Source organism: Typha latifolia, chromosome 5, assembly GCF_019914945.1.
Source record: "Typha latifolia isolate L0001 chromosome 5, TyphaL0001v2, whole genome shotgun sequence".
In the NCBI taxonomy this organism is placed as follows: domain Eukaryota; kingdom Viridiplantae; phylum Streptophyta; class Magnoliopsida; order Poales; family Typhaceae; genus Typha; species Typha latifolia.
This window is the reverse complement of record NC_133090.1, coordinates 4,645,238-4,666,476: the sequence shown is the minus strand read 5'-3', so window position 1 is coordinate 4,666,476 and position 21,239 is coordinate 4,645,238. Positions and strand designations below refer to the sequence as shown.

General features: G+C 38.0%; 1 protein-coding gene across 1 annotated transcript; it reads right to left on the bottom strand.

Annotated features, from left to right (window-relative positions):
- Positions 1 to 1,434: 1,434 nt before the first annotated feature.
- LOC140788458 (zinc finger CCCH domain-containing protein 54-like) lies at positions 1,435 to 2,115 on the bottom strand. The gene has a single exon (XM_073137709.1). The coding sequence runs from the start codon at positions 2,113 to 2,115 to the stop codon at positions 1,435 to 1,437; it is 681 nt and encodes a 226-aa protein (XP_072993810.1).
- Positions 2,116 to 21,239: the final 19,124 nt, after the last annotated feature.

The window sequence follows — 21,239 nt, the reverse complement described above, 5'->3', positions numbered from 1 at the left end:
AGGGCAGAACTATTTTCCTAGATAACTATCAAAGTGTTCTCTTTGGAGAAGCTTTGGCACTTCTTAAAGGATTGGAAACCGTGCAACCATACATGACGGAAGAAGATTGCTGGATTTTATTTGACTATCAAATGGTAGTTAATGTTGTGAATAACCATAGTGTTTGTGTCAACTAGACCATTGGACCAATTATTCTTGATTGTCTCAAGTGGATTACCTCTCACCCCTCTATCAAGGTTGGTTTTACACTTGCTAGTCTAACCATTCAAGATTGTACATGTATGGATTGGACTGATCCACCTTTAAATTTAGATTGTATCACTTCCACTTAATGAATTTGGTCTTTCAGCCCTTCAGAAAAAAAAAGGGGCGCTTTTCTCTTCTCCTACATCCTCTTACATTTGGTAAGAACGAAGAATGCTTGATCTTAGTGGTTGGCTCATTCTAAACATGAAGTGGCTTCTCAGGAATGAACTTTAGATCGGCTTAGTAATTATTATTGTATAGGATTGTAAACAAAAATCTAGCATTCCCATTTTGAACTCATAGTCATACATATATTAATATTTTTTTAGTAAAAGCAAATGAATTAATTAATCACTTCTTTTGCACTATATAGGTAAAAAGAAGTGCAGCCACTTACGGTGACTTATTATTTAGGCCTCATTTGGTTCGTGCATAGAATATTTAAGGATACACTTCTTAACATCTCTTAAACGTAAAGTAGGTACATCTATAACTTTACTCTGATTACACTAAAAAATTTTATGCAAAAATCTGCATTTGATTATACTAACTATTAATAAGTATATTAACTGTACTAAAAATATTGCTTAAAAAACGTGCGTAACTTTATCACATCTTTTAATTTTAATAAGATTTTATGGATAAGTTGTTGTCACGTAACTTACATTATACAAGATTTTAAGGGAGTCTTAATTTATAAATAAGTATTTTTCGTGCAGGAACCAAACGCCACCTTCAATTTTATATAAACGAGTCGATATTGATCTCAAGAGAGTCAGTTACTCCTTAAAGTAACTCTGGCACATGAAGATAATGATCTATTAGACTATTACATTACTAGGGCCTTCATGATCTTGAAGGTCACGATCTGCAGGCTTCGCCAATTAGCATTTACTGCTCCAGCTTGTCTACACTCTTTATCACCCAGTTCCACCTGGTTTTACGCAACGATCGGAGTTCTATATTACTGGTACTATGAACTCCCCAAACAGCCCCCAATGATCCCTACAGAAAACCATGTATACATCTTGCATAAATTTTCACTTGCCAAACTTGATAATTACTATCCCAAATTGTATTCCTAGTTTTTTTAAATTACAGCTAAAAAAAATTGCTATCCTTGCTTAATTTTAATGATTTCATACAATACTTACCGTAGCCCCAACTTAATAATCAACTCCACACCACTTAACTATCCTTATTCAGCAAGTCCATAATCCAATCAATGTGCGGGAAAGCATACAAGTCCTCGTTTCCACCCACCCCATCCCTCATCTTCAAGCCATCCTTGCGACCTTGTGAAGACGAGGAAGCAACAGCTATTGAGCTCTCTCTCCTCGGCGAGTTAATGGCCGTTCCGCTGCCCCCACATCGGAAGCAGTTGTGCACAACCTCCGGTCGGCGCTGCTCGGGCGTGTGAGCAAAGAAGCAAATCTTTCGGGGGCATGCAAGCCCGGCCTCGCACATCCTCGTGCGGTACCGAGTCGGGTGGAGCCAGAACTCGAACACGCCATGCGCGTACTCGCAGCTCTGGCCCCGACCGCACTCACCTGACTGGCGGAACTCGGGGCACGCGATCCCGTTGTACGGGAATTTGCGCGGGTCCCGCCGCCGTGCCTTCTCCCCGCGGTGGGCGTATGGGCACTCCGTCCAGTCATGGCTCTTCGTCTTGGAGCACCGCTTCACCTTGTAGATGTACATCAAGAAGTCATCAGATTCGTCCATCAAGTTGCGTCGGTCGTGGGTGGCGCCTTTAGTACCATGGCTGCTGGTCGCAGGAAGATAGGCTAATTGCAAGTATAGGGGAACGGTAATGGTAGGATGGTGGTAGTCGACAATGTCGCTATCAAATCCTCCAAAAATTGCCATTCAAAAAAGACAGGAGATGTGAGCTGTAGTACTATGGGATTGGAAAAGGTTGCATGCAAGAGGATCAAGTCAATGGAAGAGGAAGGGGGAAATCGGCTTTGGAAGAAGGGAAGGAAGGAAGAGCAATGGTTTTACCAGAGGGCCCTTCCTCTTCTTACCTGGAACGGGGTACCAGGGGGGTTTATTTATAGGGTTCTTGTATTTGTCTTGGTTTCTCTGCGTATGCAAAGTGTTAGGCTAGTCCTTGTTTTCTTTTCAACTCCGGTAAGAGCTTCCTCTGACGGCCGACGAGTTACCTTCTGTGTCGCTGTGTTACATGCATTACGGTTAGAAACTAAAGTAATAATACTGATCAGCTTGTGTTTCCACGAGAATTTTTCTCACAATCCTACAAGGAAAAAGGATATTAGAATAATAAAATTAGAATTCACGCCAAAGTAAGTGAATAATGGACTAGGAAAATTAGTTTAAATTTTTCTATGAACCATTAGCATTGAAGGATAAGTCATTAAATTCACACGATTCAAGAACTAATTTACCACCCAAGTTGCCGGCTTCAAAGCTTGAACAACTCACATGCGGTAGGAGGAGTTTTTTTATCTATACAAAATTAAATCCTCTGCATGTCTTCAAAATACCCTCTTTACATGAAACAAAGAACTAATTATCTAATCTTTTCGATCTCCATGCTTCTAATTCCGTTCAATAAAACTTAGCCTCCTATATGTTTTTCTATACATTAGCAGATAGATTACTATTCAATTATTTAGCCAATGACAGCTTATCAGATCTTTGCGTCTTAGCTGACTAGAAAATAACCGCAGGTATTACCTGCTCTGCAGTAAATTTCACTTTCCATTCAGGGGTCATACCAAAAGGGCCGTGTCGAATTAGCTCGAACCTTAACGGACGTCAATAAAGGTCGCCGACTCCCGGGTAACTCCTGCATGCCAGAAATATATATAGGAAACGACATGGATCGCCACGTTATCTTCAACCATTCGATCTGTTAGCGTGGCGACAAACCTGCCGCGACGCAGTGTACCGCGTGGCTTCGGATCCCTGCGCCCGTACGTTACTATCCCCGTCGGGGCTCTCCGACTACTTACCACCGGGTCGGTGTCTATTGTCGCTCTGTCTTGCGTGAACGTGTCGACGGCTTCTCGGGGAGGTCGCCCTTACTTGCCATGCACATGATATACTTTGGCACCTGGACGTGTCCAATTATATGTGCAAGCATACGCACAGATAATAAAAGAGTTAGAAAATTGAAATATGTTCAAAATTGCCACGTGACAGTTGATATGAGGTTGCCTCGTGTGAGACCCCATGGATTATCTGGTTACTTAGAGCTATTTTGTTGGCTCTATCTTTGAGAGATGCGGTAACTTAACGGTGTCCCAATTAAATTAATATTATAAGAATTCTGATACATTTAGTTAGAAATTTTTCTTACTGTATTAGTTATTTATTTTTATTAAAATAAAATTCCTATAGGTAGTGTTCGAACGCAGGAGGAGTCGCGTTCGAACGCCCTTGCGAATGTCTGCATCAGGTTCGTAAATACAGAGAACGCGTAATGCGCATTCGAACGCGGTCGAGCACATTCAAACGCCTGCATCGCGTTCGCACATACAAAGAACGCCTTTTGTGCATTCGACCGCGATCGGGCGTGTTCGAACTTGATTGGCGGGAATCCTCTAGAATTAGGGTTACATATTATTTTTAGGACTTGTTGGCTAGCATCTATAAATATGTGGATGGCAACCAAATTCATTATGCTATTAGAATATTTGTAATAACCCAAGTAGGGTAAAAAAGAAAACTTAAACTTGCTGGGCAGGATGTGACCGACCATGCTATGGCCGACCTCGTGCCCAGCATGCCCTACATGCTGTGGCAGCGGTGGGGGTGCCACGCACCTCTACCGAGCCATGCTTCTACACACTTCGGCAACGCGTGGAGGTGGGACTCAGCCCACCTCTCTCTCTAATATTTGTTTTTCTCTCTCTCTCTCTCTCTAGCTCTCTCCGTCTCTCTCTCTCACCCTCTAGCTCACTAGCAGTCACCGATCGCTGGGATGAGCCACCGTTGGCCCTTTTATCCACCGGTGAGCCTCTCTCTCTCTCTCTCTCTCTCTCTCTCTCTTTCTCTGTATCCTCTCGGGATCGCTAGAGGTTTGAGCCGCCGGCGAGATGCCGGCCGTTGTGTAGCCACTAGCGGTCGTACCCCTCCCCTGCGGCCCAACCCTCTTCCCCTTTTCTTCTTCTTTTCTTTCCCTTCTTTCCTCCTCTCGGATTGCACCCTATAAGAGGTGTTGGACTCGGCCCAACACCCTTGCAGCGGATGGTGCTGGGCTCGACCCAACACATACTATGTTAAGGTGCTGTGTATAGTTTTTAATATATATATATATATGCATATTATTGATTACTAATTATATTTGATTATGTTATTAATTATTTAATTAGTTTAGTTAATTTAATGCATTTAATTTATATGAATTAAATCTAATTATATCATAGTTAGTAAATAAATCTAATTATATTATGTTTAGCAAAATACATGCAACATAAGTTACTATATTAATCCTAGATTATTAGGGTTATGCACGCATATTCTTGCATAATTATTTTTAGTAACTTAATTCTTATTTTTCTTAACTATCAAAGAGAATAATAGGAAGATAATTATGTTTTAAATACACTATTAAATAATATAATTATGGTTAATAAATAACAAAATAAATATAGGGATGAAGGTTAATTTTAATTAATAGAAAGACTGACATTATATGTTATAAATAATTTCAGATTCTAATCCCCCTGTTCAAGACCCAGTGGATTTAGCTATCGAGGCTTGATCATTGTCGTAGCATCGTGAACGAATGGTTGTTTGGTAATTGCAGTGGTGGTGAGTAGTCTTATCCCATAGACGCCTCTCTCAAATTAGGATATATTATATATTATGTATATGCATATTTTGGCCTCCAGTATGATTATATGACTTTATCTAGAGATGATTTTAGTCAAGCATATTTTATCATGCATTTGATTAGGTTAATATGGAATATGAGTACATTAGTAATAAATAGAGATGATTGGAGATGATTCTACTATTATGATTGTATACCGAGTTGATCTCTAGCATGAGTGTGCATGTGATAGACTAGCGAGAGTATGCATGTGTTAGATACATGGTTGGAGATTACATTGTATCATTTTTCTCTTGATTCCTATTCTAGCTAAATTCCTGTTATGCATTGACTTGTTATCATATTGGATATATATGCATTTGATCTAGCATTTAGCAGGAAAGCATAGAATGTGATTGATAGGATAGTTAATAGAAAGCGTGAGAATACCCGAGTGAGTGCGAGGGTTAGGACGCGCTTGGTGGATGATTGATCGCTCAACATAGTCACGATCCTATTGGCCTTAAGCCCGAGGTTGTTAGTCTGTGTGCACAGTAGATATTCGGACACATACCGTTCGCTAGGGCATATGTGGCCAGTTATCATCACGAAATTTCTATCAGCTAGAAGGGTGCCTGGTTTGGATGGATGTTGATACCCTTAGCGTATGACAATGTATGGTTATATTTGAGATACTCCTTGCGGATGACATAGTATGCTCGGAGCCTTCGGGCATAATGTTGAGACCAAGTACCGAGTGTTGACTATGCACAATGGTCTAGTATGATGATGACATATAGAGATGATATTGATGACTGAGATGTTGAGAACTGCATATAATTTTATTCTCATCTGAATACCTAATTATTAAGTGGTCAATACACATCATATATAATTGAATTTGATATCATAGCATGGTCATGATCGGCATACATCCTGTGTAATATTTGAGAGAGAGTTATGATGATACTATGGCATGAAGATTTGTTTACTTATTGTCGATGATTATATGTTTTTATCAGTTATGATATGTTATTTATATTTTAATTATATATTATTGATGTTACATTCATACACTCATTCATGACATGATGCTCTTTCTGATTCATATTATCCAGTACATGATTTACTCTTTGTTTAGCTTCACTGATTTGGGGTAAAGTCTATTCACTGAGCCTTTATCTCATGACTCTCTTTGTTTTCTCTTTTCCAAAAGCCCAGGTGAATGAGTGGAGCAGGATACTCCTTTAAAGGTCTTGCTAATGGATGAAGAGTAGAGTGTAGTTAGTGTTATATGCTAGATGAGTTATCTTATCTGATGTATTAGTGGACATCCTCCAAAGTGTATCTTTATCCTTGTATAATTATGTATATATCACCGTTGTGTATATGTTATTGTTAAAAGCTCTTGATGATGTGTTTTGGCCTGTGTGGGGCCCAAGTAGGGCTTATCTGTCTGCTGTTGATAGTTAGACTTGAGTTATTCTTAGTTTAGATGTTGTAGATAAAATTATAATGTTGATACAGGTTTATTTGATTGTTAGTAACTAACAAAATGGTCAGGTGCCACGCACATGCCGTGTAGACTCGTGCCATACACGTATTTAGGATTTGTGGGTGTTACATTTTAGAGTGGTATTAGAGCCTAGGTTTGTTAAGCATCCGCATATCATCAAGAGCTTTTGTACATTGTCACATTGAGTCTATGGAAATATTGCGATCTTAGGGTTACGCAAGAGATAAATTTTAGAATTTTACTTGATCACTAATCAGTTGATGAATTTGACTATTTTTACAGAAAGATGCCACCCCGTCGCAGAGGTTCATAGTCTAAGGTGACCTCCACAGTTGAGGCCCCTATTGAGACCCCAAAAGTTCCTCCATCTGTAAAGGAGCGTGATTCGATTTCATGCCTCCTAGACAGTCAAGAAAGACTTATTGAGGAAATCCTTTGAGGAAGAGGAGCTGGCATATCAGCAGAGAATTCTGAGCCACCTCCTACAGTTGGTATCACCTTAAATAAGTTTATGCAGTTAAACCCCCCGATTTACAGTGGAGGTGTTGATCCACTAGAGGCTAGTGGATGGCTATCGGACATATAGAAACTAGGATGTAATGATCAGTAGAAGGTAGCCTTTGCTGCCTTTATGCTCAGAGGTGATGCAGATTAATGGTGGAAAGCCATAGAGAGACTGATAAAATCAAGGATAGGGGACGCAGTCATCACTTGGGAGTTATTTCTTGATGCCTTTGATCAAATGCATTTTCCAACCTGGAGGAAAGAAAAGACGGAAGAAGAATTTCTGCATTTACGTCCGGGTCCTATGACGGTGGCAGAATACGAGGTCAAATTTAATTCTTTCGCTCGTTTTGTACCTCCATCAAGTTCCAAATGAAGTAGCTAGAACTCGACGCTTCAAGCATGGGCTGAATTATGCTATATGTCAGAGTTTGGAGGCAGTAGGCCTCATCGCTTATGCAGATACAGTGGAGAGGGCTATGGCACTTGAAGGGGTGATTCAAGAGAAGAGGGCTATGGAAGTTCGGCGATTAGGGACACAGTCTGGGTGAGGCGGGAGTTCTAGAGTTCCTTCTACTAGCCAAAGCCTACCACCTTCACAGTCACAGCATCGCCTTTCTTACCATCCTTATCGGGGAAGTTCCAATGCTGGTTCATCTACTAACAAATCTGATTCATAGGGATTTGGAGGACTTAGCCAAGCAGTGTCTCATGTTAGTGTGATTGGACCACTTTTTGGGGGAAGAGGAAGTGGATTTGTTGGTGGATCACCAGTGCGAAGTCGTAGTTGTTTCGGGTGTGCAAAGTTTAGGCATCATCTTCGAGATTGCCCAAAGCTACATTTATGCTATGAGTGTGGGCAACCTGGTCATATCCGCCGTGATTGTCCGCGCGCCACCACCGGCCCGATTTTTGCTACTGCAGCATCTTCTACATAACAACCCAAATCAAAAAAAAAAAATTTAATTTTGGGCACGATGTGGCCGGCCACACTATGACCGACCTCATGCCCATGCAAGCTGCTCATGCAGCTTGCGTGTGGTGGGGCGCCATGCGCCCACTGCCGCCGCTATCCCTCCTCCATTGCCTCCTCTCTCTCTCTCTTTAAATCTCTCTCTCTCTCTCTTTATCTTATATACACGCATGTTTTGGCCTTCAGCATGATTATATAATTTTATATAGAGATGATTTCAGTCAAGCATATTTTATCATTCATTTGATTAGGGTGATCTGAGATATGAGTACATTGGTGATATATAGAGATGATTATACTGGTATGGTTTTATGTCGGGATGATCTCTATCATAAATATGCATGTGATAGACTAGCAAAAGTATACATGTGTTAGAAACATGGTTAGAGTTGGTATTGCATCATTTTTCTCTTGGCTTCTTTACCACCTAAATTTCTAAGTTGCATAATCTGTTGCAGTACTGGATATATGCATATAATTTATTATGTTTAGGAAATCATAAAAGTACATGTGTATGTGATATGATGTGATGTGATATGATGTGATGGCTGGAACGGTATCTGGTCCGGACTGGTATTGGACATACTCTTAGCGTATGGCAGAGTATAGTGATGGCTGATGGTTATACTCTTAGCATATGACAGGGTACAACTATCATTGATATACCCTTAGCGTATGACAGGGTATGATTACTTTCTTCGAAGATACCCTTAGCATATGACAGGGTATGATTTATCTACAAAGATACCCTTACCGTATGGCAAGGTATGATTTATCTATAGAAATACTCTTAGCATATGATAAGGTATGCTTTAAGCTTCTGACATGATGTGTATCAAATTTGAGGCCGAGTACCGTAGTTCAGCATGGTGGATGATATTCAGAGTTGAGACGGATGATTGTGATAGTGAGAGATATGTGGATTATATTTGGCTCTGACATATATGATTATCTAGTGGTTGGCATGCATCATGCATCATTATTGATGCGACTAGTATCATTGGATCATAATTATTATACATGATAAGTTGTTATATTCGGTGATGTTTATATGGTAATTTCATCATGTGATATATTTTTGGTTGAGAATATAATATTGCTCATTCATGAGAATTGATTTTATTCATATATATGTCATTGATGATACATATATATATGTTCATACATGGCATCATGCTGCTTTCTGATTCATATTATCTAGTGCATAATTTACTCTCTAATTGGCATCACTGATTCAGGGTAAGGTCTAATCACTGAGCCTTTTGCTCATGACTCTTCTTATTTCTTTTCTAATCCCCATAGATAATATGGTACGTGATACCGACTCAAGATATTCCGAGGAGATATTTTAGAAAGATGAGGTGAGCTATAGACGTGAGATGGTATAGAAGATAGTTTAATCAGATATTGAGTTGTACCATTATTTTATATTTGTACTTTATTGTATAGACGATAATTGGTATAATACAGGCCAGACTATAGTGGACTCTTGTATCAGTTGTTTAGTTATACCTTGATGGTTTGTTGTGGCCTGTGTGGGTCTTGCTAGATTAATTAGTGGTCTAGTGTATATTATTGTGGACTTGGATATTCACATGTTAATCAGTTTATTTGGTTGATAGTATATTTTATTTGGTGTTGGATTATGTGAGCATTGATATGTTAGCAGGTAGTATTTGATGATGTCATGATTGTATGTGCACATGAGAGTACTTGTTCGTGACGGGCCTCGCCTGACCTGTTGCATGCGCCACGCGTGCCGTGTGGGCGCATTGGCGTGCACGTGCCCGTGCCGGGCGGGGGCATTACAATTTAGGTGGTATCAGAGCTTAGGTTTAAGGATGATCTGGCAAACCATCAAGTATAGTAGTTGTCGATTTGGTTTAGGGTTACGCTAGTAGTAGATCTCGATGAGTTTGATTATTAATTGGTTGAGATAGAAATCTAGGTTGTGATGTTGAGATTATTAAGTTTTGATACTTGACGATATTGATAGAAATAATTTGTGATATTGGTATATTGAGAATTTATCTGAGCGACTAATGAATAGGAAGAAATAGTACTAAATCATGCATTGATGTTATTGAGGTCGAGATGTTATAGTCAGTGAAGCATAATATTGGAGATGTTGACATGTTCATATGTTGTGATAAAGTGTAGAAATTTGTAAACATGTGGAGATATGTATTTTGTGCAAAAGGATTATTATCAGTAGATTTGAGGTTATTTTGAGCAGATAAAGCATATTTTTGGATTTTTGATCTATTATGGATACATTTGAGATTAGGAGATTAATGCAAAAAGGTATATGTACAGAGAGACTATTCTGATTTTTATAAGGGTTATAATTATAAATTGTGGATTGATGAGTAAGACACGATGATTGTAGATTGTATATGGAAAAATAATTTCGGATGACTAGTATGATAAATTATGTTTGCAAGATACTTGTTTTAGTAGGTATGAAATTTTGATTGTATCGATAAGATGGGTGATTTAGTGGGGATATGTATGTCTAACAATATTGTTAGACGATTAACGTCTCGTTTAAATCTTTGAGTTGACTACTAAATAAGGTAATTGGTATAGAAAATATGACACGGATACAGTTATTGGATTGTGAGTAATGTTAGTAGTTGAGACGTAAGGTATATAGTTTTGGACGACAAGTTAGTAGGTCTAGTTTAAAAGTTCCTAATTGTGTGAATTTTAGTAGATGAAAAGAATGATAATGAACTGAATAATATAGGGTGATGATAGTTGTTAAGTTGATAATCCCATGACATATGTTGTATGACAGCGAAAATATATGTCGATTATTAGTTCAGTTATGGGCTTTGATTTAGAGGATAATAATATTATAGCATAATGATCGTTCGTTTTGGGTACTGAAGTCTGACTACAAATATACAAACTTATTTTTCATGATTATTAGGTGATATTAATGTTGTTATAGAATGATTTTTCTTTGATGATGCTATAAGATTAAATTGTTCAGTATAGGTGGGGGACTTTATATAGAATTATAGAGGATGTGATAGAATATCAAGTTGGGACTATTGAAGAAATATGAGGTTTAAGTGATTTAATTAGAAATGAGATATGTTGGTATAGATGTTAAATTGAGAAATTATGTGTTTTGACATGTTAGTTGTTTCGATGATACTAATTGGAGAGATAACTATGTTAGGTTTTTATTTGTTGGCAATTGTGTACAAAATATTCTAAGTGTATTTTTTTCATGTATATGAGCTTTACACAAGTCTAGAATATCTCTGGTTTGAAGAATTGCAAGATTATTAGAGAAAAGTCGTCGAGTTCACACTGCGTTCACAAATGCGTTCGAACGCGGGTACTACGTTCACACAGACAGAGAGCCGCGTTCACAAACGCGTTCGAACGCAGGTACTGCGTTCACACAGACAAAGAGCCGCGTTTACAAACGTGTTCGAACGTGGAAACTGCGTTCACACAGACCGAGAGCTGCGTTCACAAACGCGTTCGAACGCAATCTGAAGAATTCAAGTTGTTGCGTTCGAACGCACTCGGGCTCGTTCGAACGCACCTGAGATCAACTCATGCCGTTCGAACGCACCCGGGCCGCATTCGAACGCACCAACGAAGTTTGATAAAATTGGACTTTCGTGAATACGGATAAGACTTGGATTTGGCTATATCTTGGAGATCATATATAAGGATTGTGATGCCCTATCTTGAGGGTGGTTGAAGAAGCATTATTCAAGGAGACTTCTTGAGGCTACATCGGTTCTTCAACTATCAAGGTTCCACTCATCTATAAAACTTAATCTTTCGTCTTAAGGGCTATCTAGACGAAAGATCAATCTCGAGGGTTACTGAGGTTGGACTTCAATTACGAGAAGCAGTGAATCGTGGGTTCTAGCGAGCAAGACTGAGAGGAACAAAGTCATTTGGATCGACGGGTTGTTTTGTGAGTCAATCTTGTAACTGCTACTATTCTAGTGATTGGTTTTGATCCGAGTTTGGATCCGTGGTTTTTTCCCGTTTGGGTTTTTCCACGTTAAAATCTTGGCGTTCATCTCTGCTTTCGTTCTTAATATTTCTATGGACTTTTATTTAAGCGAACGAGTGATATCATTGCCTAGTATTTAGATACATACTTGTGTTTAGGGTTTTTTTCAATTGGTATCAAGAGAAGGTTCTCTCACCTTTGAGAGAGATCAGATAGGCATGGATTTTTATAAAGATGGACCATCATCTATTAGACCTCCTATCCTAGATGGATCAAATTATGGATATTGGAAAGCTAGGATGAGAGCTTACTTGAAGTCTATAAATGAACGAGTATGGTTTGCCGTTGTGAACGGTTGGAGTCCACCAATGTACATGGTGGATGATAAACTTACTGATAAACCAATAGAGTCATGGGATAGGTCAGACTATGAAAAAGTTGGATGGAATAGTAAGGAAATAAATGCAATTTTTAGTTGTGTTTCCTCGGAAGAATTTAGAAGAATCTCTACTTGTGAGATAGCAAAAGAAACTTGGACGATCTTATAAACTACTCACGAAGGTTGACTACTAGTTTTGAAACTCTACGTATGGAGGAGAATGAGACATTTGATGAGTTTTATGCAAAGCTGAGTGATATAGTCAACTCCAGTTTCAACCTAGGAGAGAAAATTCCTGAAAATAGAATTGTCCGTAAAATCCTTAGGTCTCTTCCAGAGAGGTTTCAAACGAAAGTTACAGCTCTTGAGAAAAGTAAGGACATCGATTCTATGAAAGTTGAACAATTGGTAGGAAATCTACAAACATTTGAGTCCAGCCTTTCAAAACCGAGGAAGTCCAAAGGGATTGCCCTATCCACAGTTGAACAAAGTATAGAGGAGTCTAATGATGAAGGTGATTTAGATGTTGAGATGTTGGCAATGTTCGTCAAAAAGTTTAATAAAGTCTTTCGGAAGCCAAACAAGTTGAATGCTGAAAAACTTGAGAAAAGCAAAGCATTTGTGAAAAAGAAGAATACTGCGAGTTCGAACACAGGTGTGAGCAACAACGGTGCCAAACAGAAAACTAAGAATTCTGAGAATAAAGTTCGATGTTTTGAATGTTATGGTTTTGGACACATAGCTCAAGAATGCCCTAATCGCCTTAAGAAGAAGGGTAAAGCTATGAAAGTTACTTGGGATGACTCAGATGAATCTGATGATGATTCTGAGAAAGACGAAGAAAACTTTGTTGCTTTTGCCTCTTCTCTACTCAATATTGATTTCGTTGTTGATACTGATAGTACATATGATCAAGATATGTTACCAGCTAAAGAAGATAAATCTGAAATACAAAAGGCATATAATGACCTGTACCTGGAGTCATTTAAACTCAAGAAAAGCAATCTTAGACTACATCAACGACTCAAGGTAATCGAACTTGAAAGAATTCAATTTGAGGAGAAGTACAAATTGGAACTTGAACGTGTCAAAGACCTTTCTGAACAACTTGACAATGCAAAAAATAAAATGAAGGCTGATGAAATTGAACTAGAGCGACTAAATAAGGAAGTGACATTTCTAAAAGGGAAGAACAAACTTGACGAGATCCTAAAGGCTCAGATCTCTAGAAAAGACAGGTATGGTGTTGGATACACTAGTAATTCAAATAATAATAAAACTGTCTTCGTTTCTGCAGGTATACAAAAGGAAGAATATCTGAAGTCATCAACCGCATTTACAAAGCAATCCTAGATGAATACTTCTAAACTGAAGGTGAATCTACAAACTGGTGAATCGTCAACGGCACCAAAGGTAAACTTTAGTCGCACTCCTCGACAAAAGGTGAGTAGAAAATGGTTTGTTCCGACATGCTATCATTGCGGCATTCTAGGGCATATTCGACCTCATTGCAAATTTTTACAAAAACCTAGAACTGCTTTTATTTATGGGATAAAAAAAAGGCATATGGGTCAATAAAAGTGGTTTGAAATGTTATGTTGTGCATACAACTTTGAAAGCTTTAAATTCTGATTTGTGGTATTTAGACAGTAGCTGTTCAAGACATATGTCGGGTGACAAGTCGTTATTTTCTAATCTTGAAAAACATGAAGGGGGAGTTGTGACATTCGGAGATGGTAATTCATCTAAGGTAATAGGTAAAGAAAAGGTAAGTTCTTCGGGGGTTCCTATTCTTGAAAATGTTCTTTATATTAAGGGCTTAAAAGCAAATCTTCTGAGTATCAGTCAATTTTTTGATGAAGATTATAAGGTAAAATTCTCCAAAAATGATTGTACTATACTAGATCATGGTGGTAATGTTATATGTTATGGATCTAGAACATCTGATAATTGCTATGTTGTTGGAACATCACATAAACTGAAATGTAAGAGTGCCTCTTTTAACATTGCAGCTCTTTGGCATCAACGTCTTGGACATGTGAATCACAAGAAATTATTTATTCTGTCCAAACAAGAAGTGGTAAGAGGAATATCTAAGATGAAAGAAATGTCAAAAAGAGTGTGCGGTTCGTGTCAAATTGGAAAACAAACTAGGATTTCACACAAGAAGGTAAATGCAGCTACCACCGACCGTGTGCTCCAATTAGTTCACATGGACTTGATGGGTCCAACAAACACGGAAAGTCTTAGAGGTAAACGCTATATATTCTTAATGGTCGATGATTACTTAAAATTGCAGAATGAAAAATCTATTACCCTAGTTAAGATTCGTTCTGATCATGGTAGAGAATTTGAAAATGAAAATTTTTCCATATTTTGCGATTCTCTTGGTATTCAACATGAATTTTTAGCTCCTATAACTCCACAATAGAACGGGATTGTGGAAAGAAAGAACCGAGTTGTGCAGGAAATGGCTAGGGTTATGCTTCACGCTAAAAAGGTTCCTCAAAGGTTTTGGGCAGAGGCGGTCAATAAAGCAGTACATGTGATAAATCGTGTTTATCTAAGACCAGGTACAAAAATGACTGCATATGAAATCTGGAAAGGTAAGAAACCTAGTGTTAAATATTTTTGAGTTTTTAGTAGTAAATGCTATATCTTGCGTGATCGAGAATATTTGACTAAATTTGACACTAGAAGTAACGAAGGCATCTTCTTAGGGTATTTGAATAATAGCAGAGCATACAGAGTATTTAATCTTGACATTTGTACTATTATGAAATCGGCTAATGTTATGATAGATGAATCCACTACTGATTTAACTGAAGCTACTTCTATTTCTGTTTCTGAAGATACTTATGACGAAGAAATAGGAAAGGAGCTTGATTTGGAAATTGAGAATCATGACGAGGACAAAGTTGAAATGAACAAAGATGACTGCAACGTACCAGAACCATCTACTAGAGTGAAGTCAGATCATCCACTGTCACAAGTGATCGGAGACGTAAATGAACCAAGTAAGACAAGACGACAAATCCAAAGTAAGGTATCATTTACTTGTTATACATATTCTTTTGAACCTAAAAATGTGAAGGAAGCATTGTTAGACGATTCTTGGGTTAATGTTATGCATGAGGAATTAGAGCAATTTTCTAAGAATGATGTTTAGTATTTAGTTCCTAGATCTAAGAATATGAACGTCATTGGAACAAAATGGATTTACAAGAATAAAAGTGATGAACATGGCAATATAGTTTAAAATAAAGCTAGATTCGTAGCACAGGGATATACTCAGGTTGAAGGTATAGATTTTGATGAGACATTTGCTCCTATTGCTAGATTAGAATCTATTCGTATACTGCTTGCTATTGCTTGTCACTTAAAATTTAAATTGTTTCAAATGGATGTGAAAAGTGCTTTCTTGAATAGTACTTTGAATGAAGATGTTTATGTAGAACAACCGAAAGGGTTCGAAGATCAAACATTTCCTTCTCATGTGTTTAAACTGAAAAAGGCCTTCTACGGGCTAAAACAAGCTCCAAGAGCTTGGTATGAGAAGTTGACCACTTTTTTAGTGGATGCGAGGTTCACTCGAGGGGGAGTGGACAAGACATTGTTCATTAGACGATCAAACAAGAGTTTAGTTGTGGCACAAATTTATGTGGATGACATTGTCTTCGGGGCAACGAGTCGATCATTAGATAAGGAGTTTACAGATCTTATGCATAGTCATTTTGAGATGAGCATGATGGGTGAGTTGAAGTTCTTTTTGGGACTTCAAATTACTCAGTTGGAATGAGTGATATTTATCGCTCAAACCAAGTATGCTAAGGATCTTGTGACTAAATTCGGTTTAGAAAATGCAAAACATGCTAGAACTCCTATGAGTACAACTACCAAACTAGGTAAGGATATTTCAGGAAAAAGTGTCGATCAGACACTGTACAGGAGCATGATTGGTAGTCTTTTGTACTTAACTACTAGTAGACCAGACATTGCATTTAGTGTCGGTGTGTGTGCTAGGTTTGCAGTCTGAACCTAAGGAGACATATTTATTTGCTGTAAAACGTATTATAAAATATGTCGGTGACACAGTTGACTTAGGTATCTGGTTTACGTATGACTCGAGAGCTATCATATCTGGATACACGGATTCTAATTGGGCAGGTTCATATGATGATAGAAAAAGTACCTCAGGTGGATGTTTTTATATTGGAAACAATCTGGTTGCTTGGTACAATAAGAAACAAAACTTGATATCTTTATCTACTGCGGAGGTTGAGTACATTGTAGCGGGAAGTTGTTGTTCTCAGTTACTATGGATGAAACAGATGGTCAAAGATTACGGCATTGAACAAGATACTATGGTGCTTTATTATGACAACATGAGTGCTATTAATATATCGAAAAATCCTGTTCAACACTCGCGTACAAAACATATTGATATCCGATATCATTTTATACGCGAGTTAGTTGAATACAAAATAATAGCACTAGAACATGTTGAGACGGAGAAACAGTTGGGTGATCTATTTACAAATCCTTTGGATTTACAGAGATTTGAGTATCTTCGTACTTCTTTAGGGATTTGTGCTTTGGATTGATTTTTTTTGTTTTGGATTGCGTGTTTTGGTTTGCATGTTTCATTTTTATTATTTATTTTCGTTTCTTTTTAGGTTTTATTTACTCTGAAATTTTTCTTTGGTTTTAGTTTCAGATTTGTCGAGAGTTTTTGTCATATAAAAAAAAATTTTGATGCACTCCTAGATTCAATAATATACTCTTGACATATAAATATAATTTTTCTCTTGATTATGAGTTATGATAGTCAATTCTGTCATCTTGCAGTATATTATATCATTTCTGATTTGTTCACTCTCTCGACTTCCATGACAATTCAACTAAATTTAATGCACTCATAACATGTGTATATTTTTGAGTGAGCATGTCATCATGAAATTTTTTTTAAATAGCTCACTATTGACGTTGATTTGCGTAGTTTGACCTCATGCTTAGTCATCACAAATGTGTTCATAAAAGATCAATGAAAAGGGCTACAATGAGTTTGTGTGAAAGCCATCTTGTTTAGAGTCCAGTTTGACTCAGTACATTGCTTGCAAATTAAATAAATTTTTTTTGATATTTGTGAATATCTTCTTGCACATTGTTTGATATGTACTACAAGAAAAGGGCTATCTACTCATGTGTGAAAGCTATCATTGCACCTATATGGTTAATATATAAAAAAAAATACAGGAAAAATTCCTATTCGGTTATGGAGAATAAGTCGAAAAGTGCAAATTTAAATACTAAGTCGGTTTGACTACTGTGTTGTATCATTGTTTAAATAGGAAAATTTATTTAAGAAAAATGTTTCATGTTATCTATGCTCACCTTGCATATGTATATTGTTATGATCAATTAAGATTAATTTAATTTTGAGTGACGCATTAGAATTGATTATAATATGCTTTTGATGATTTGATTGATCTGTGTATGACTTATTTCATTCGATTGTCATATTCTATGTCTTGAATTTATTTTGAATTTTTAGAGGTGCATCTCCAAAAAGATTTTTTTTATTTTTTTTAGATTTTTTTTACTTAAAAAAAAGGGGCGTTCGAACGCAAATTTTTGAGTTCGAACGCAGTGACTGGCGCGTTCGAACGCGCAAACTGGTGCGTTCGAACACACTCGAGGATTCTTTATATATTGCGTCTGAACCCAAGGGTTTTCATCTTCCATCTTCAAAACCCTAGAAACCCTTCATTTTCTCCCTCTCAAATCTTCAAGATCTTGGTATTTTTCATCAAATTTCCAACTACAAACCCTTTTAAAGGGTCGGTCTCCTCCGGATCTAGCATCTTTCGGCCGAATTTCTGAGTTTTTATTCATTTTTGCGAGGTATGATCATCCATCAATTTTCCTATTTTTTATTCAATTAAGTCTCTTGATCTTGATTGATTTCGTGCGTTTTCGAGTTTTGATCACGTTAAAGCTACTATCTTGATGTTTCTTGTGTGATTGAACGTGATATCTTAGCGTTTTCAAGTGGATGATGGATTTCATTTAGGGCTTTCATGGTTTCTTGGATCTTTTTTATTTCTTGCTATCTTTTTGTTTGCTTTGGGCATGTATTGAATCTTGCATCTTGTTTCTTTCTCAAGAATGACTAGAAAAGCTGCAGTTTCCAAGAAACCTAGGCCGCCATTGCCACCTGCTTCGGCTCCAAAGTTTTCTACTTCAATGGCTGCCGGTCGATACAAACATAATTTTGGGACCCGTCCTGTTATCTGTGAACGACCCGTGGTCATTTCCAATTTTTCTTCTTTAGGGATAGAACATATATTTACTAAGCGAGGATGGTTATCAGTGTGTCGGATGAGCGGGACTGCTTATGTGGAAGTTCTTCGGGAATTTTTTTGTAATGCCGCTGTTTTAGAACGCTGTATTCGTTCTACTGTTCGTGGGGTGTCTGTATACTTGGACTCAGATATTATTCGCGCTGAACTTCGTCTTCCTGATGGTGAGTTCGAGTACCCCGCGTCTGCTCCACTTCCTGATGTCGATGAATATGCTGGCACTGTACTAATCAAAGGGGAACGTTGGAAGGGAAACATGATGCCGCATGTGAAGCTGACACCAGTGGCTCGCATGCTTCACCTGTTTTGTCTATACAACGTCACCCCCAAGACTCGACATTCCAGTATTAGTCTGGATCGTGCATTTCTTCTTCATGCAATGTTAACTGGAGTCTCTGTTGATTTGGCTGTGGTGATCTATGACTCGATTCTCACAGCTGCCCAGAAAGAAGCACCTCGTGAGGGGTTACCATTTGGCATCTTTATTACAAATTTGTGCACTCAGAGTGGGGTGCGTGTGGATGCTTAGGAACCTTCCCTTACTTCGCACAAACCGTTGGATCGAATTACACTTAAGCGGAGTCAAGCTCACGACTAGTTGTCTCCTCTCAAGCCGTCCTCTTTCGCCGTTGGTCGCTCATCGCACCTCGACAGTTCTGATGATAGCTCTGACGGTGACACATCTCACTCTGAGGGGGAGTTACCATAGTACTCTGACCATTTTGATCAGCTTAGTACTCAAGTGCAGGATCTCCATTCGGCCGTGAATGATTTACGAGCTGAGCAAGCTCGTCAGGGGACTGTCCTTGACTCTGTGTTGACGATTCTTCAGCGTCAGTTTCCTCCGAGTTCCTAGTCTTTGGCATTTGTGGCAAAAAGGGGAAGAGTGTCTAGGTGTCTAGGTGTGTAAAGGGAGCATGGTAATAGGGGGAGTTTATTAGAGTCTTTCTGTCTTTCTAATCTTGCTTATAACTTTGCTTGGAGAAATTGTGAACTTTGTCTGTTTAACTACTTTTAAACTTATGCTCCATTGATAACTTGTGTTTGGATTGTTTATTCATTTCAAGTTATTTTCACTTGATCTTGGATTGATATATGTTTATTTGCAGGGATTGATGTCCAAAATATTCTAGTCTTGTTGATTGCTCAATTTGAAGTCTTTGTAATATCTTGTAACCTAGGTTTTTTGTCACAAATTGCCAAAGGGGGAGATTGTTAGGTTTCTATTTGTTGGCAATTGTGTACAAAATATTCTAAGTGTATTTTTTCATGTATATGAGCTTTACACAAGTCTAGAATATCTCTGGTTTGAAGAATTGCAAGATTATTAGAGAAAAGCCGTCGAGTTCACACCGCGTTCACAAACGCGTTCGAACGCGAGTACTGCGTTCACAAACGCGTTTGAACGTAGGTACTGCGTTCACACAGACAGAGAGCCGCGTTCACAAACGCGTTCGAACGCGGAAACTGCGTTCACACAGACCGAGAGCCGCGTTCACAAACGCGTTCGAACGCAACCTAAAGAATTCAAGTTGTCGCGTTCGAACGCACTCGGGCTCGTTCGAACGCACCTGAGATTAAGTCATGCCGTTCGAACGCACCAACAAAGTTTGATAAAATTGGACTTTCGTGAGTACGGATAAGACTTGGATTTGGCTCTATATTGGAGATCATATATAAGGATTGTGATGCCCTATCTTGAGGGTGGTTGAAGAAGCATTATTCAAGGAGACTTCTTGAGGCTACATCGGTTCTTCAACTATCAATGTTCCACTCATCTATAAAACTTAATCTTTCGTCTTAAGGGCTATCTAGATGAAAGATCAATCTCGAGGGTTACTGAGGTTGGACTTCAATTACGAGAAGCAGTGAATCGTGGGTTCTAGCGAGCAAGACTGAGAGGAACAAAGTCGTTTGGATCGACGAGTTGTTTTGTGAGTCAGTCTTGTAACTGCTACTATTCTAGTGATTAGTTTTGATCCGAGTTTGGATCCGTGATTTTTTCCCGTTTGGGTTTTTCTATGTTAAAATCTTGGCATTCATCTCTGCTTTCGTTCTTAATATTTCTACGGACTTTTACTTAAGCGAACGAGTGATATCATTGCCTAGTATTTAGATACATACTTGTGTCTAGGGTTTTTTTTCAAACTTGATAGAGTTATTCATAGAGCCTATAGATATTATTATTTATTATGACTAATAGATGATTTGGAAGTTGAACTAATTGCTTTATAGGACGGCAATGAAAGGAATATAGAGGACTATGATATTTCATATACAGTGTATTGATGGATGTTTATTATACTGCTAGATGATGAACGGATAATGATGTATAGGGAAGTGATTATATTAGCATTTGTTTAACCGTTGGCTTACATGTTCGATTATTACTAGAGTTTATTGAGTGAGCATTTTAGAATGATGAGTTTAATCTTAATGATTGTAAAGATTTATAGGTTTAAATTTAAGTCTTAAGATAAAGATA